At 41.1% G+C, this 16,896-nt stretch overlaps 1 protein-coding gene across 1 annotated transcript in view; it reads right to left on the bottom strand.

Moving 5' to 3' along the window:
* DYNC1H1 (dynein cytoplasmic 1 heavy chain 1) overlaps window positions 1–15,115 on the bottom strand; it is a 48,074-nt gene extending 32,959 nt beyond the window's left edge. Inside the window, exons 1-23 of the mRNA XM_062627905.1 lie at window positions 14,776–15,115; window positions 12,147–12,234; window positions 11,363–11,536; window positions 10,894–11,149; window positions 10,100–10,286; window positions 9,648–9,919; window positions 9,290–9,517; window positions 7,700–8,776; window positions 7,236–7,415; window positions 6,460–6,609; window positions 6,059–6,205; window positions 5,772–5,912; window positions 5,460–5,636; window positions 5,237–5,347; window positions 5,035–5,154; window positions 4,588–4,827; window positions 3,899–4,054; window positions 3,415–3,528; window positions 2,736–2,846; window positions 2,444–2,653; window positions 1,927–2,073; window positions 1,548–1,714; window positions 555–728 (exon numbers count right to left, since the gene is read on the bottom strand). Of these exons, the coding sequence (XP_062483889.1) occupies window positions 555–728; window positions 1,548–1,714; window positions 1,927–2,073; window positions 2,444–2,653; window positions 2,736–2,846; window positions 3,415–3,528; window positions 3,899–4,054; window positions 4,588–4,827; window positions 5,035–5,154; window positions 5,237–5,347; window positions 5,460–5,636; window positions 5,772–5,912; window positions 6,059–6,205; window positions 6,460–6,609; window positions 7,236–7,415; window positions 7,700–8,776; window positions 9,290–9,517; window positions 9,648–9,919; window positions 10,100–10,286; window positions 10,894–11,149; window positions 11,363–11,536; window positions 12,147–12,234; window positions 14,776–15,046 (4,898 nt within the window). The 5' untranslated portion in view covers window positions 15,047–15,115. The remainder of the gene's footprint in view (window positions 1–554; window positions 729–1,547; window positions 1,715–1,926; window positions 2,074–2,443; window positions 2,654–2,735; window positions 2,847–3,414; window positions 3,529–3,898; window positions 4,055–4,587; window positions 4,828–5,034; window positions 5,155–5,236; window positions 5,348–5,459; window positions 5,637–5,771; window positions 5,913–6,058; window positions 6,206–6,459; window positions 6,610–7,235; window positions 7,416–7,699; window positions 8,777–9,289; window positions 9,518–9,647; window positions 9,920–10,099; window positions 10,287–10,893; window positions 11,150–11,362; window positions 11,537–12,146; window positions 12,235–14,775) is intronic.
* Between the last annotated feature and the right edge of the window lie 1,781 nt (window positions 15,116–16,896).

The following is a 16,896-nucleotide window of genomic DNA, read 5'->3' as shown; positions in this document are numbered from 1 at the left end:
GTCATTTCATGTTGTCTGTCCCATATAAAAATGTATAGATGCTCCACACTGTGATCTTTTTCTTATCTATCCATCCCTGATATACCCACAGTAGAGCCTGAGACTCAGTCAGGTCTATGAGGCAGGGAGAACTCCCACTCAGTACCTCCCTCACCATTACCCTCTCATGCTAAAGTGACAATCCAGTTAAGGACTATAGGTAGGTCAGAACCAATGACTTAAATAACAGATTGTGGTAGTAAAGACACTGTTCCTTCAATCAAATGCCAAAATTAGGCTGTTCAAAATGGAACCTGTAGGTTTACAGAAAACAGCTGCAATGGCTCCTTAAGCGACACCTGAATCCTGCAAGAAACAAGTAAGGGAAGTTTGAATTCAGCTTCCTGAGAAGCAGCTGTAACTAAATTCTGTATTGAGACAACACAGATTTAAATAGTCATAACATCTTACGTACACGCAAAACAAAAATTTACAGAGGCTTTACAGAACAGTACACCAATTCCTGCACAGAAACATCAAATCACTTCAAGAGTCAACCGAAGTCAACTTCATACCGAGGAAAAGAGGACCGCTCCCTTTCCAAGTATTCTCCCAGTGCCTTCTGTATCTTCCCAAGCAAGTCTGCCAGTCTCTCTAATGACCTCTGCACACCTTGGATGTTAAGAACATCCATCACAAGTGGAGATTTAGACACCTTTTTCATGAGTGCCAAAAATTCAGTGCTGATGCTGAAAGTAAAATAACACAGTACATTACAGAAAACTCAGTAATCACAGCCTGCAGAACACCGCAGTTATCAGTTTCTAAATGACCACTGCCTCTCTAAGTTCCGCAGCAGTCCTAGGGAACACAAGGCTAAAGTCCCAAAATAGCTCTTCATCTACCTACACAACAACATGACCTAACTTCTTTCCAATGTTCAAGTTACTGATTCAACTGCTGAAGGTCTACTTGTTCTCCATTTCCTGAAGAGATGCACAAATATGATTCTCTGATCTGACTGGAAGTGTATAGAATGAATAAGGATGACCAGGGCAACTTAAAGCAGAGCAAAAAAATGATATTTGAAGGGTAAGATTGAAGGCTGCAGCAAAAGAAATCAACCTGCTTGCAAGAAAAATCCCAGAAGCAGCTGACCAGAACTAGCAAGAAAACCTGACTGAATTCCTATCATCTTCTAAAAACTGTACATCAGCCTGTTTATTACAAACCTTTTTCTGTCATAGTTGTCTACGTGCAACTTTTGCTGTATCTGTTTGATGAACTTAATGTATACAACAGGGCTGTAATCCACCTGGACCAGAGAAGTATCTTCATTTCTCATATCTATCTATCATCTATCTATCTATCTATCTATCTATCTATCTATCTATCTATCTATCTACACACACACATGTATATGAGATATATATATTTCATATGGACCAGTTAGTACAGAATACAGTTTATCAACTTAGAGAGTGCTACAGTGAAATAATGATTTTGCAGGCCTGTCCACCCCGTGCCCCAAGGGAGGCAAGAAAAGAACAAAGCAATTAAAAAGTTACCTCTGGAACCGCTGGGTCTCCACAGGGAGCAAGTGCTTGATGTCTGCACTACCAGTGAAGATACCCTCCAGGTAGACCCATCGCCTTTGGACATCTATCCAGACATCAAAGAGTGCCATGATCCGGTTGAGCTTATCTTCCCAGCTAAGGGCGTCTTCCTCAAACACCTGAAGTTTAAATGCTGCATTAAAACTCATTTTAACAGTATCAGGAGTTTGACTGCCACTTGTTATTAACAGGAACAGTTGCTTGAGAATTACAGAATATGCATGTGCAATTACCTGTCAGCTTAATCAGCCCCTGACAACAAATACATAAACTGAACAAGAGGTGAAGGCAGAATTAAATGAAGGCTCTTCAAGCCCTGTTCTCTATTTACCTTGTAGTATGGCGACAGCTTCATAGCAGACACACTGTTAATGTGCTCTTTCACTTTGTTGAAAAGGTCATCCCATCCACGAATCAAACGACATTTGTTCTGGTAATTAACCAAGTCCAATTCATAAGTGTTCCACACTTCTCTTATCTGAAGAAAAAAAATGTTTAAGATATGACATCAATTTCTGCTCCAACATATTACAAAGGAGAAACTTATTAATCATATTTTACTTTTTTTACCCTGTTTTTTTGATAGAAATATTGAAAATATGATGTATTTAGATAAAACAAACCAGGCAGAGTGTCTGCAGTCATTATCGAGAACTGCATTTCCCAAATGATGCAGGTTTCATCAGAAGCTTACATAGCTTTACTCTGTTCCCCAAAACAGAGCACTCATGGAATCTCAGCACTTTTATCAACAGCTTAGAATGATTAAGTTTAATACACAAGTGTCAGCCACCATACAGCAAGCCTTTGATTTGCTATAGCATGCATACATGCCAGTTGATACTAGCCTGTTTCAAGAACTCTTCCAAAGCCATCTCTCCCTGAGCCACCAGCAGCACATCTTTGACGATTGCTTCATTTCTTTGTAAATCGACATCCCAGATCTGACCCAGGGTCAATTCTGAGACAACCCAGTTGACATGAAGCCTTTTCATCAGCTGTTTCCAGTGACGATCTTTAAGTGCCTCAGATTTCAGTTCAATAACTAACATGTTTATCTACAGAAGACAAGAAAGCAAGTTACATCCTTGAACTATAAAACCCTTGAACCCATGCATTTTAGAAATGAGCATAAGTTACCTTCATGTAGCCCTTCAGGAGTCTCTGGACATACTCATAGGAGGCATATTGTCGCAAGCGGGCAGGGAAGTTTTTCAGTTGGTTCAGCAGAGCATCTAAGTTTTGTCGAAGCTGTCAGTAACATAAAAGCAACGAAATCTTCTGCAAGTGCTGCATACACAGTTGTACAAGTTTCAAGCAGCGTATTTTTACAAAAACCTCTTACTAATGAGGTACTGGCAGTACAGCAGTGCAGCTCTTTTAGCATTAGACATATTTGCATAGTATGACATGATATTGTCATAGGCAGTTTATGCCTTAGTGTTCTACTGCTGTCTACCTCCTGAATACTGAACCAAAACTGATGCTGTTCTTTCAACCATATAATGAAGTTTCCATAATAAGGTCCAACAGCCTACTTAAAAAACAGCAGTTTCTCCTCTGTCGATGCAGTTCAATCTCAACTTCAAAACTACTGGAATTACATAAATCCCCATCAAAATTACTGAAGTTGTGACAAACCCTGTGAATTAGTTTATTTTATTAGCTTAGCATAAGAAATAAGCTAAAAACATACTGAAAAAGGTACCTAAACACTAAATACAATCTGGAATGTGACAATTGAGCTTGTCCATTTTAAGAGGTCCAATTCCTAAATTGCATATACTTGCAATGATGTTGTTTATGTATACAGAAGTACCTTGCGAGGCTGTACTGAAACCCAGGGCTGTTCTTTCATTTGATCAATCTGTTCCCAGACCTTAGAGAGTTCAGACCAGACACCTTTGAGATCCTGCAACTCTTCAAGGGCAACCTATAATAAAAAGTATATCAAACATCAGCAGTTATTCCTAATTTCTTCAAAGTCATGAGTGTGGGGAAGTTAAACAGAATACTTGAACATGTAAAAAAACCTTCAGATAGCTTTCCAATTCATATTGTCAAGAAATGCAATAGCAAGTGACCCATGAGATATTTGCACCTCAGGCCCCATACTAGCTTCACAAGAATAAGACAGGCAAGGAAGAGATCACAATCTTTTAAGGCAAGAAATGAAGAAGTGTGGAGGTTGTGTCTTGACACTAGTACACTGCTGGTTACAAGTCACTCTCTTAAGGAAGAAAGAGATGGAAATGAAATGGTTTTATCTCAAATGGACAAAATATTGTTTGAGCAGGTTGTACCTGGACACGCTCTTCACTGCCACTGAGTAGTCCTGTATCTGTTAGTTCCAGAGCTTCCTTGGCCTTTGCACACTTCTCACGATCATCCTTCAGCCTACTGAACTTTCCTTCATAAATGGTAAGAGCTTGAAGAGCCTCTTCTGGACGCAGGTTACCCTAAAGGTTGCATGGGATACATTAACCCGAAAATCCTACAACCAAGTTGAAGCCAAGGTAAAAGCAGTAAGTAAATACTAAATGTTTGTTTGTCTCAGTATTTTCCCATTTCCAGTTTGCTGACAATAAGATTACATACTGACGCAGAGTTTAAGTCTCATACCACTTTTACATGCAGTTTTTGGCTTTCCTAAATAGCACTTTGGGAAGAAAGGGAAAAAAAAAAGCAGCTTGCTTCTAAATACCCCTACATGCATGCCTCTGACACAGCCCTTGTTTCAGCAAAAGCTTGTTAGTCACTTGAGCTGCCTAGGTTTTTGCACCTAATAGAGGCCTGTGTTTTAAGAGCAAATTTCCTTATGCCACTCCTCCCTCCATCAACATATTGCCAAGTTATTATAGAGCCCTCAAACAGACTTTTACCATCATCTAAAATGAAAACCTACAAAAAAAGCATATAAATAAACTGCCTGCTTCTTACTGAATACAAAGAATCTACCACATTTGCTGAATGAGTATTAATCATGACTTACTGTTACAGGCTTTGTTTTCTCCCAGTCTGTTAGCAAGTCAGTTGTTCGGCTCTCCACTGCACGATCCTCTTGAACTATTTTCATCTGCAAATTTGCTACTTGTTGTTGAATGGCAGAATCCTTTCTACGCATAATGTCATTAAAGGCACCCCATTCTCCTTCAATGTTGTCAATGTACAGCCAAGAGGACGGAAACTGGAACCTTTGTTTCTCAAGCAAGCGCTGACCATTGCGATAAAGCTACAAGAGACAGTGGTTGTAAGTTAAAAAGACAAAACTAAGTTTAAGTTGCAAGGCTAAATACTCACTGTATTTTAACAAGTGCTCATTACAGAATTCACAAGTTGTGAAGCTCACATCTGTTAAGAACTTGAATATTATGAAGCTATATTTTTAGAGCTAAGCCTGACATTTACAGAAGAAAGTATCATTACCAAAACAACATACCTCAACTTGCTTTTCAAACTGCTTGATTTTACGTTTCAAGGACTGCACGTATGTGATAAAAGTCACTGCATCTGATGTGCTGGCAGTGTCCACTGAATGCTGCTCCAGTTCTTGACGGGACTGTTTGGGGCACAAATCAGTACTTCAGAAGTCTAGAACAGTTGACTTGAAAGTGAAAAACTGGACTTTGGACTTGTCTTACCTTAGAAATTTGTGAATGAAACTCTGTCATATTCTGGCCAAGCATTTGGCCAAATTTGCTGAGCACTTCCTTGTGCCAGGAGTCATACTTCAAGTTCACCTTTGATTGTACCTATGATCGAATAAAGTCACATAATCGTAATGTGTCAGCCTTGCTATTTTCTGCTATACAGTCAATCTGAAATTGAATCCATTTATAACACAGATCAACTGCAATTTCTTACCTTGCCATAGTCTATGACAACAGGTCCAAATTCCTTTCTGGTTTCTGCATTGTCAAATGTTCCTCTTGCCTTTCTTATCTGAACTAAAAGGGCTTGCCACTTATTCAGGTCTTCTCCAAGACGGTTGTATATGTTTTCAGCCTGCATATCCCACAGACACTGGTACTGCAGCCAAACCTGATTGAGGTATTTCACAATGTTCAGAACTTCTCCAGCACATTCCAAAAGATGTGTGTGTCCCCAACCCTCAGGAAAACAGAGAAGGGTCCACTTTCATTTTAGCTGTAGCATTATGTGGTGTCAGCCTCCTACCTTGACATACTGCTCCACTTCAGTCACAATTCCCATGATAGCAGAGTATGTCTCCTCTAGAGCCGCAGGGCCATCAGGCATCCTTGTCAATGCATTACGATAGAATTTCTCTTCCTCAGAGAGCTCATAATGCACTCCAACCTAAGAATCACAATTATACGTGTGATATATGTGAATTTCTAGAGCACTCAGGTTCACTCCTAGAGCAACACATTAAGATACCAAGCACAACTAACTGTAAAGTGAAAATACTTGCTTAGATTTATATACAGCTTCCTTACACTTACCTGGTATCTCTGACTCTGAATTCTTGGTAGAGACAGGATTACCGTCTTCCAAAAAAACATTTCTTGATAAAGTTTGTACCTACACTCTTCAATTGGTGGATTCAAGTATATCACCTGGTTGGTTATTCTTAGTTCATGTACGATGTTCTGCAGAAACAGTAAACACAAGTTTTACTGACAGATACTCCTACATATAGACAAGAATTCTGGACTTCAAGAAGCAGCAAACACTGCTGAAAAATCAACTTGCAGTTAAAGGGGAGGCAAGTATTCCTCTAAAAACAGATGCAGAAAAAATATCTGTCTCTCATATAAGCCTCAGATATAATTCTTGGACTAACTGACAATAAGGTTAAAAAAAAAAAAAAAAATCAGCAGAAAACTTCAACAGCAAAACTTACTTTGATCTTGGGTTCACCACCAGGCTTATGGCTCACTTGAGGAGCATCTGTATCCATGTCAACTTCTGCTTTGTCATCTGCTTGTCCAAGAAGAACTTGTGTCCAGGCCCTCAGTCCTGCTTGCAAACGAACACCCAGGATTCTTTCAATCTAAAGGACATAAGACACACTGGAGGAAACAGCTGTATATTCACTGCATAAAGATCCCCACTACCGATATATTCCGACACCACACATACTATGGTACCTCAAAGAACCAAGTGCTCCTTTACTAAGTCACTAAAGAAGTTTAGGAGTTTTGGTAAATTTTTATTGAATAAAAGTTTAAAGCTTCTCCTGTCCTCATGGACTTCAAAGGAATTTAACAATTTTAACTGCTCTGAAGTTAGCTGAAACCTAAAACTTTACTCAGCAGCAGAACCAAATAATACAAAGGCAGTGGGTCCTGCTACCAGCACAGAAATTTTTCACCACCCTTTAAAAGAAAAAAAAAAAAGCTGGCGACCTGCTTGCTCACCGGCAGCTTCTAGGCAGTCAAGCTGTATCAAACTTTTTGTCTTCAAACGACAAAACTCCCCTTGAACCAGTCGATCCCAAAAGTCAACAGCAGAAAATAAACAGGCCTTGCACCTTCTGCATACAAAATGCACACAAAATTTTCAGCGAACTGACAGAATTTTCCTTGGATGACCATGAGGAATATAATAAAAAAAGGTTTGTACCCAATGAAAATGTTTTTTCTCTAAATACATACTAACTCCTTATCTCAAACCTACCTCTATATCCAACTTATTGACCCAGATTGGCAAATTTGAGTATGAATGAAGATTTAAGTCATCCACAGCTTTCTGAACCCTGTTCAAGATTTCAGAGAAAGTCCTGTGATCATACATGCATGTTTCCAATGATCTCACTTCCAAGTCTATTTTCTCTTCAATAATGAGCAGATCATCCACCTAAAATGGTTTAGGAAAAATGGGATGTTTAGTTTGACAGTTAGATAGAGGCAGCAATATTGTGCAGTAATGGTTAGTCACTTCTCTTTATTTGGATTCAGTTTGTCTATCAATTTTAGTAGTACTAGAAGAGCCATTTAGCTGGCCGAGTTGTTACAACCCTATCAGCTACTTAAACAAAGAGCTATAGAATAGCACATCAGCTATCCCATTCCCCTTTTGGTTAACCACATTGCTGAAGTATCAATGTAAAAATTTTGCAGAATTTGCAAGATAAAACAAACCTTTTCTTGGAAACTGAAGACAGTCTCAGCTAAGCGCTGTACATATGGATCAAGTTTGTACGATTCCCACACGAGGGCGATTCCTTCTGCAATCAAAGCCTGCACCTCCTTCTTCAAGCCAGCAACCAGAAGTGAGATAGTATTACGCTCTTCTACTTTCTCACATGTTCGCTCATATGTACGGACACTTTCAATCAGAGAAATAGCAAATGGGTAGAGCTGGTTTGCTTGGTGAGCTTTGTTGACAATTGCTAGGGGAACACGGAAACCAAGCCACTTCAGGTTTCGGACTTCTTTTGAAAGTGTAATTATTTCTGGGAGGAAATTCACTTTCAGTTTCAGGACGTTTCCACTTCGACCTCTAACACGAGTGCTTTCAATGGTGAAAATACGACCAGACACACCAAGATTGCGCTGCTGAACTTTTCTTGCCCAGTCATCAAAGATCTCCTGTGTGTTGAGCTTCATGCGAAAGCTATCTCCATCCTGCTTTAGCTTCTGACCTTCTACATGGTTCTCCCAGCCTTTGCCAAGGACATCCTCAACACGCTTCATGTAAGCAGTGAGCTGTCTGTCAATCTGTTTTGCCCAAATTATAGACCCAGACACAGGAGGTAAGTCACGAACGTGACTCATTTTACAAGCTTGACTCTGGGGGTATTGTACTTTAAATTTGTCATGAAGAGACTCAATATCATCTTTTACGCGCTGGATCAATTGCGTTTGATATTCACGAATGGCACCGCGAATGTGAGGTCTGACAAATAAGGCATTAAACCTGGAGAAGATTCTGAACATCTCATTGGCATTCTTCGCTGTACCAAGCTGGTCTCTCAAACGGGCAGTTATTCTTGTTTCAACTCTATCAATTCTTTCATCATACCGTTTCATTGCTGCCTCCCACGCTTCTGTGCCTTCTTTTGAAACATCTAACCCATCTACTTCCTTAACATTCTCATAAGCAAGATTTACTTCTTCAATTGCATTAGCATCTGCAGCATCAAAAAGGACCTCTGCTACTTTCATATCCTGTGGTTCAGGTACCTCTCCTTGATTTTGTTGGGCAACAGCCGTCACCTGCATTAGAATCACATTTAAGTGAGTTGGGTGCTTCAAAATTTACCTATAAATAGTCACAAAGTCTGTTATAACAAGCACTGAAAAAAAACCCTATTCGTTTACAAACAGGTGAACAAATTAGTACCAAATCTTTAACAAACTTGCAGTCATGTTTAAATTTAAGCTCCATTATGAACAGGGCAACACTGACTTTACAAACTTCCACTACTGTGCAGCATAATCTCATTTTCCACTGTGAATTAGACAAGCTCAAGAATTTACACTCTTATTAATCTCTGCTATGTCTGGACTTGCTATTTTTGTTAACAGGTGCATGGCCATGTAGTATGTGATGTAAGTCAGAATAAAAGATAAACCTATCAAAAAGGGTTCAAAACTAAACTGGTTTTGGAAGCAGATAGTGAAACTGAGTGTTACATTAGCTTTGCGTTGCTAACTTTTTAAAGCAACAGTGAACATTCTTGAAGAAACCATACAGATTTTCTGTCTGATAACAACCAAGAACATTACCTGAGGTCGCAAGACTCTCACAATAACTGCCCTCAGCTGCTCATGCTGACGCCTGAATTTCCTCATTTGATCAAGACGACCCTGAAGTTTCCTATGAGCTGGATTGATACGCCAAACCATCTTCAAGTTCTCCTCCCTTTTTCTTTTCACAATATCTCTCAGCAGAACTTGCAGCTTCTCATATTCATCATCCCAGGTCTGGAATACTTCAAAGCATGCAACCATTACCTGAAGAGAGTTTTACAACATGGACTTTAGCTCCCAAATGAAATTCTTGCTGAAAGTCACTACTCAATGCAAAATACAGCCATACCCTATATCCATACCCTATATTCTATATCACAAAACTGTAACATACCTTTTCAAACTCTTCATAGGCAACATGCATCAGCTTTCTGGTTCCCAACACTTTAAGTAGCTGAGAGCTCAGATCTCTTGAAATAGCCTCCACTAAACGCAATGCCCTTTGGATTGGGTATTTTGTGTTTCTGATTTTTCTCAAATGGGTAAATATTGCAACAAGAGCCTGCCTTATTTTGTCCAACTCAGTAGCAGACAGCAAGTCATTCAGTGGAAAGTCTTTCATCAGTGGATTATAGTCATTCACTGTCTCCAGAGCCTGTTTCAGACCTAAATGTAACAGGAAATATCTTTAATACAACTTTTAATTTCACTAATCACATCTATAGCTTTAACTAGACCAAGGTTACTCTAAACAGCATTGTTCTTTGTACCACAACGTTCAAGTTCCAAAATAGCAAGTTTCTGTAGAACATTTGTAAAAAAAAAATTATTGAACAGACATTTTACCTGTGTCTGTATCGAAGCTCACAGTTGCATGAAAACGTTTGCCATGTTTCAGGATATCCAGAGTCAGAAGAACTTCTGGACTTTCACGTTTTTCCTGAATGCGATACAGAGCCCGTTCCAAATTTAACCAGAAGCTTATCTCCTGTAATGCAGTGCCTGATGCAGGATCTCGATCTAGTTTGGTCACCTTAAAAGTGATAAAGAGAAGGGAAGGAGAGAAGCATTTAATTCATATGCGTCAACTGTAAAAACTTGTTCGATTACTAAAGGTAGTTGAAACATGTAATATCTCCTACATTTTAATAACTGAACCTTAGACATTTTGGCACTCATTCTCTGAGAAGTGTAGGAACTGCAGTGCAACAAGAGTCAAAGTTTAATTCCAGTGGCCCTGGAAGCTGGTTTTAGCACCTCGTGTGGCATCTTCAGCATAGCGTAAAAAAGCTTGATCTCTGTTTGTATTCTGGTTAATGACAGATGAGCCAGGAAAGAAAACAAATGTCTTATGCTCTGGAGTACAAAAAGGCACCACTGTTCAACAAGCAATAGGCATTTAATGTGCCCATGGAAGAAAAAAAGCCAGAGTAGTATCTGAGATGCTATTTCTGAGTAACAGCAGAATAGCAGAGCTCTCTTGAAAAGTAAAAGGCAGACATACAAGAGATTACAGGACAGTACTGGAGCAACTGTTCTGAATGCACCTGCATAAATAACAAGCCAAACCAACAAGACCCACTTCTCTCAATTTACTGTGAAGATGAGTGCTGTTCTGTTGCTTGGCTGTGTTTTTTTACCTTTTGTATCTCTCTAATCCAACGGTTGACTCCAGATTGTAGCTGATTGAGGAATAATGGATCCTCAGCCTTCTCACCAAAATCTGTAACCTTTGGTTTTTCTCCACGTTCGTAACACTGCTTGGCAACATTAGTAATAGTTGCATGAATTGGCAGACTAATCTCTGGAATTTCAATATTCTGCTGCAGATGCAAGAGGCCCATTTCAAGTTCTGCAATCTTTTTCTCAACTGAAGGAGCCATCTTATCTCCATCCCTGAAAAAGCACAGATGTTTCCATGTAAGAGGCCAAACATAAATGACACACATTAAAGCCATATGAACTATTTCCCTGGAGTCAGCAACAGCATCAGATACAACTGTGTGCTTAAACAACTTCACATGACTTGCCTTGAACAGTTACTTTTTTTTTCATTAAACACCTACTTTAATTCATTAGCAGAGAAATGCAGCATTTATACTGAATTACCTGTCTGCTTTGCCAGATTCCCTGATATAGGACTTGAAAAAGGGAGCAACAGCATTGCTGATGAAAGAATGTAATGTTTCATATGGAGAATCTTCACTGAGAGTGAGGACTCTCAGCTGGGAAGACACTGGCTTGTCGGCATCAATCACTGGTGTACGCTTTATGAATGCCAGGCTGCAGAACAGAGAAAAGTTACCAATGAAACATTTGAAACTTAACGTGATGGTTAGAATAGCTTAAATCTACTGCAAGTTCAGGTCACAGGAGTCAAATGCTAACCTGCATCATTATACTGTACATAATCTTTCTTCTAAAAGACCTGAACACAAGTCTTCTAATAACTACATCTTTAATCAGTAAACAGCCAAACATAGGTATCAGTAAGCAGTGTGGGCACACTAAAGAGGCTTACATCTTAGGAAGCTTCACACTCAAAGATGCATTAAGGTAAGTGACAAATATGTAAAGAGTCAGACATAACCAAGTATTACTGAACCTAATGAACATACTACTGTGTATGCTACTTTTGCATGTACACCAGCTTAGTAAGACTGTCTCTTTAACCTCAGAACTAGAAGTCCTAAGTCCATTCCTGTCAGGCTCATGACACACCTTTGTTTTATCAGAGCCTCCACCTTAAAAAGCTATTCCTCCGCCTGAATAAAACCACTGCACAAAGCACATGGCAAACTGGAGGTAAATTTCTAGGTAAAGCAGGTAGTTCTGCTTGTAAAGGCTTTGCATTCATAGGGTAGAAATATCAAGATCTACTTTACTGACTCACCTGTTTGATTTTATTCCATAATGAATGTCAGTGCTGATACTGTAAGAAATGAACTCTTTTTCCTCTTCTCCTTCATCTCCCACATCCTCTGCAAAAAACATGCTATGTAAGAAGTATTTTATTTCTAAGGTTATCTGCCACACTCTCTCTACCAGACTATTTTCTAACCATTAATTTCTACATCAATTTATCTAAATTAAGTTAAATTCAGCTTTACAATGTCACTCAGTTTCAGAGTGGGGTCACTGCTCTTCAACAAAACTCTACTGGCCTTTAAAGGCTGCTATAAAAGATGATAAAGCATTACGACAATCAAATTCTAAATCGCATTCTAAGAGAAATCTTCTGCAATACAAAATGTACATTTATTTGTAGAGATATGCTACGGAACGACTACACTTCAGTACAGCAGAAAAAACCAGCTGCTTTTTTCTTTTAAAGGCTGCTTTGTTGTTTTTTTTAACCTTTTCTTTGAAAGATATTTGGAAATCAAGTCTCTGAACAAAGAAACCTCCTGACAAAGCAGAAACCCAAGCCATGGGAAGTACTCAGGCATTACCAAAGCCAATATATCACAGATGATGTAATCCCTGGGAACGCAGGCAGTCGTGCTGCAATGCAGTCATTTTAGTGCAGAAGGTGACTCCCCTGTTGGGGGACATGCATGGACCTGACACAGCATTACAGTGGACTCTCGTCCTGCCCTGATTTTATTTGGCCATTCATGGGAGGTACACCCTAGGGTGTCACATTTGTGATCCTTAACACTAGAAGCCAGGTCACAGAACACCGCACAGTAACCTGTATGAAAGCCGTTGGCAGGCTGTGTAGGTCATGATACCACACAGCAGTTTTTCATTAGTCAGAAATATGGCTTTTGTTTTATTGTATTTGTAATCAATAATTTACTTAGTACTATCTGGACTTTGTGTGGACTAATAGTCCACACAGAAGTTTCAATAATAATATTGCTTTTAACAGTGTTAGAGAAAATAAGATTTCCATATGCTGTCAGAGGTACTGAATCTGTTAAATCTGAAGACTGGCTGTGAATCACGAAATCCACTCTCCCTAAACAACCGCTATTAAAACAGAAGACACTGATGGAAATGCCTTCTGCCCATAGTAAATTAGTATTTAGCTTCTGAAACATCTAAATGTCTCAATTTGGTTTTTAACCATACATATGTAACAATACCTATGCAACAAGCCTAGAGCTAACTGATCACTACTCTTTCATTACTTCCAACCCGGACTAAGGATAATCAATCTCATGAGCCAGACAAGAAAGATTCGGAAATCATCTGCATATTATATTAACATCCACTGTGGTAATGGTGTAAACACTGTGTCATGAATTTATAATGATTGTTGTTCTTTTTTTCCCCTCTAGAAAATTCTGCTCTTATTCCTGCTGAAAATCTCAAACTTTGGAGGAAAAGGAGGATAATCAATAAGTAGAAATAGGTGTAAGATAAACAAAGACGGTATTTGAAGCAACATTTTGGATTCAAAGTGACTAGACAAGGAGTGGAGGAATCTTCTTCAAGTGTATCACAAGTTTCTATCAGTGTGCAGCAACTGCAGGGCCTATGTCCAGTATCTTACACTGCAGCTGCTGTCCTGCTAAATAATGTATTATGAAGTGTGAATACATTAAAATTTGACATAAATCTACTGGGACTGAATCAACAGCGTAATAGCAGCGGAAATCCAGAAGTTTAGTACTAAAATTCTGCAAGCTCACACTAGCAGATGTGTAGCTATATACAAATTGTAAGTCTTGTTTAGCAGTAAAAGTCTGTGTTATTAACGAAGCTTTGTTTTAGTCTATTATTGTTCATTAAGCTGGATTCTGTGACAATTTGTTTATTTAGAAATTGATTTCTTGACAAAAGAAAGTCATTTGCAAAATAAATGACTCAGTGTAATCATTCAAATAACAAAGATGTTTTTCAAGCCAAGAGAGTGTCAACTTTGCTACAGCATTTAATGCATCATTTGATGACGTTTCCAAGAGCACCATGGCCACCAGCCTTTGCAAATTAAACAAGGACACTGCAGGGTCTACATCCTGATTTATGAACCGGAGTCTCGCTAATGTACCATGGAATAACGCTTTCTACAGGCTGAGATGACTGTTTGTGCTTTTCCGGGGGGGAGGAAGAGATGTTTTTATTTCTCAAGGGCTGGTTTGGTTTCGTTCTCAGCGAGAAGCGCCTACAGCCCACTGACGAAGCACTTTCGATGTCTATCCCAGCAGGACGGGCTACAGCCGCAGCACACAAAGCACCTGCGCCCACGACCCCGCCGTTTATCTGCCTCGAGGAGCTTCAGCCCAAACCCCAGGCATGGAGAACAAAGAACGGGCGAGGCCGGGCCCGGCGGGGCTGACAGCTCGGGCCCCGCCCGCCGATGCCGGTCCTCGCGCGACGAGCGGCGGGAGTGCCTCGACCCGGCTCTCCAGGCCGCTGCCGCCGCGCGGCAGGACAGCACCAACCGCACTGGGGCCGCGCCTGAGGGGGGGACCCCTGCAGCCCCCGCGCCCCTCCCGCTCCGCGGCAGGGCGGCGGCTCAAGACAGGCGGCGCCATCTTGACAGCGCGGCACCCGCCCGGCTCTCGCCTCACCTTTGAGGGTGGAGCGCTCCACCAGCACCGTGTGGACCTGAGGGTCGGAGAGGAACTTGCGCATATGCTCCACGGCGCCCTTCTCCTCCAGTGCTGCCTCCAGCACCGCTGGGGCTTCGCCGCCGTCCTCCAGCAGCAGCGGCACCAGCTTTCGCAGGTGCTTCTGCAGCACCGACACATCGGCCACATTCTGCACCGCCGAGCCCGACACCTCCATGCCGCCTTCCTCGCCGCCGGGGCCGCCGCCCCCACCGCCGCCGGAGTCGGACATGCTGAGGCAGGAACAGCGATAGGCACGCCACGCTCCGCCCGCCCGCGGTGCGGCAAGCAACGCCCCGCCGCCGGGGAGCCTGGGAAAGGCAGCCCGCCACGCCTCCCTGGCCGGCGCCGGTCCCGCCCTCGGCACAGCCCCTGTTGGCGAAGGCGGTGTTCGAGTAGCTTCTCTCATAAGAGCAGCGCGGTGGCTGAGCTGCCAGGGGAAAGTACAACACCCACCCACCCACCTCCAGCTCCCTTGCACCAGCAGCCCGAGAGAGAGATGGGTGCTGCCGGCCCCTTACCGGGAAGATAAAGCAGCCCAGGGGCTCATTTGTTCAAAATGTTTAGTTTATGTGAAAAATAAACCCAGAAGCCGTAACAAGGGGAGAAGCAGACTGGCTTCTCTGGTGTAAAGAGCAATCCCCTACTCACCTCGTACAATAGGCATGCTAGTTAACAGTTTATGAATGCAGCACTTAAATCATGAATCCCATACTTTCATATCCCATAGAGAACGGAGGGGGGAACTGAAAGCACCTCAGTGAGAAGGGGACTTCTCCCTGAACATAATTTAAAAAATTGTTAAAGATCTTTTACAGCAGCCCCAGCCCAGTGTGTATATTTGATCTAAGAAACCAGTATATTAGCTCACTGCCACCACTGCTCCTCCTTGTCTAAAGTAGTCCCATCCCTCCCCTGCTCCTGGGTGGTATTTGCATGTGCCTGGGAGAGGAAAGGTGACAGCAGTTCCAGAACCATTCCACTGCCTCCCAAAAATCACTATTGGTGCCCCACTTTTGTTTATATACAAGCAGAGAAGGGGATGGCACCCAGAAGAGAAAACCAAGCAAACTAACCATACAAAACTATCTCTGAACACCAGCCCCCCCCCCATTTCCTCAGGTGGATACACAGGCAAATGTAGAGACCCTTAGGCCTAGAGTCTGTTCAGATGTACATGTAAGCAAGCTGGGATGGGATATCCTGCCTGCCTAAGCAAATGCAAGCTTCTAAGCCACTACACAAGTGTTAACTCAGCGTTAAAAGTGATCTAAGTGTAAAAACATCCCTTTGGAGGTTAGTTCAAGCTATGGTTCCAAGTGCTTGGCATGCTTGTTCTTCTAAAACAGCTGTCATTTGCTGCACCAAAACATCAGAAGATTTTTGCAGCTTACAAAGCAAGAATCAACATTACTGCAAAACTGCTGCCAGGAAAAAATATGAATAAGGAAAGTAAAGTAAAGAATTAAGGACAAGAAAGAAGGACAAAGACAGGAAATAGGAATTCAATTAATTATATATATGCATTGCTGCCAATCTGCAGAGAAAGTAGGGTCAAAAAAAAGCCAACACGTCCCATTACTGTCAGTTCTAAAAATACTCCATGTGTGACAACACTTTATCGTATAAAGAACAAGTCAAGGATTCTGATATTTAAGCACTGGACTACTTGCAACTGCAAGCCAGTGTAGGCAAGACAGTTGGTATTCCTTCTCCAGCCTTGTCTGCTGTGCCAAAGGTAACAAGAAGATCTTGTAAATTAAGTTAAAGGAAATCAAAGCAAAGACAAGATAAACTAGCTTTTTTGCACAAGTTCTTACGTTCAGCTAAAGAACATATGCTCTCTCTATAGAGAAAAGGCTTTAGCTTTCTCAATATGGGTGAAAAATCATTTGCCTTGATCTACCCCTAGTTAATCATCAATGGCCTTTTCTTGAATACACAAAGGACCTGGCCCTTCTACAGGTATGTGAGAAGCTGTTTCAGTCAGCCATCCAAAAGGCAAAACTGCCAATATGACACACTTCACCTCTAGTTTAACTAAAAATAAGTATTTCAGAGAATCAGAATAAGAGCTAGGAT

The sequence above is a fragment of the Pezoporus occidentalis genome, unplaced genomic scaffold, assembly GCF_034315485.1.
Source record: "Pezoporus occidentalis ecotype Australia unplaced genomic scaffold, CSIRO_AGI_Poc_V1 ctg31, whole genome shotgun sequence".
Classification (NCBI taxonomy): Eukaryota; Metazoa; Chordata; class Aves; order Psittaciformes; family Psittacidae; genus Pezoporus; species Pezoporus occidentalis.
This window is presented reverse-complemented; position numbering and strand designations above follow the sequence as displayed.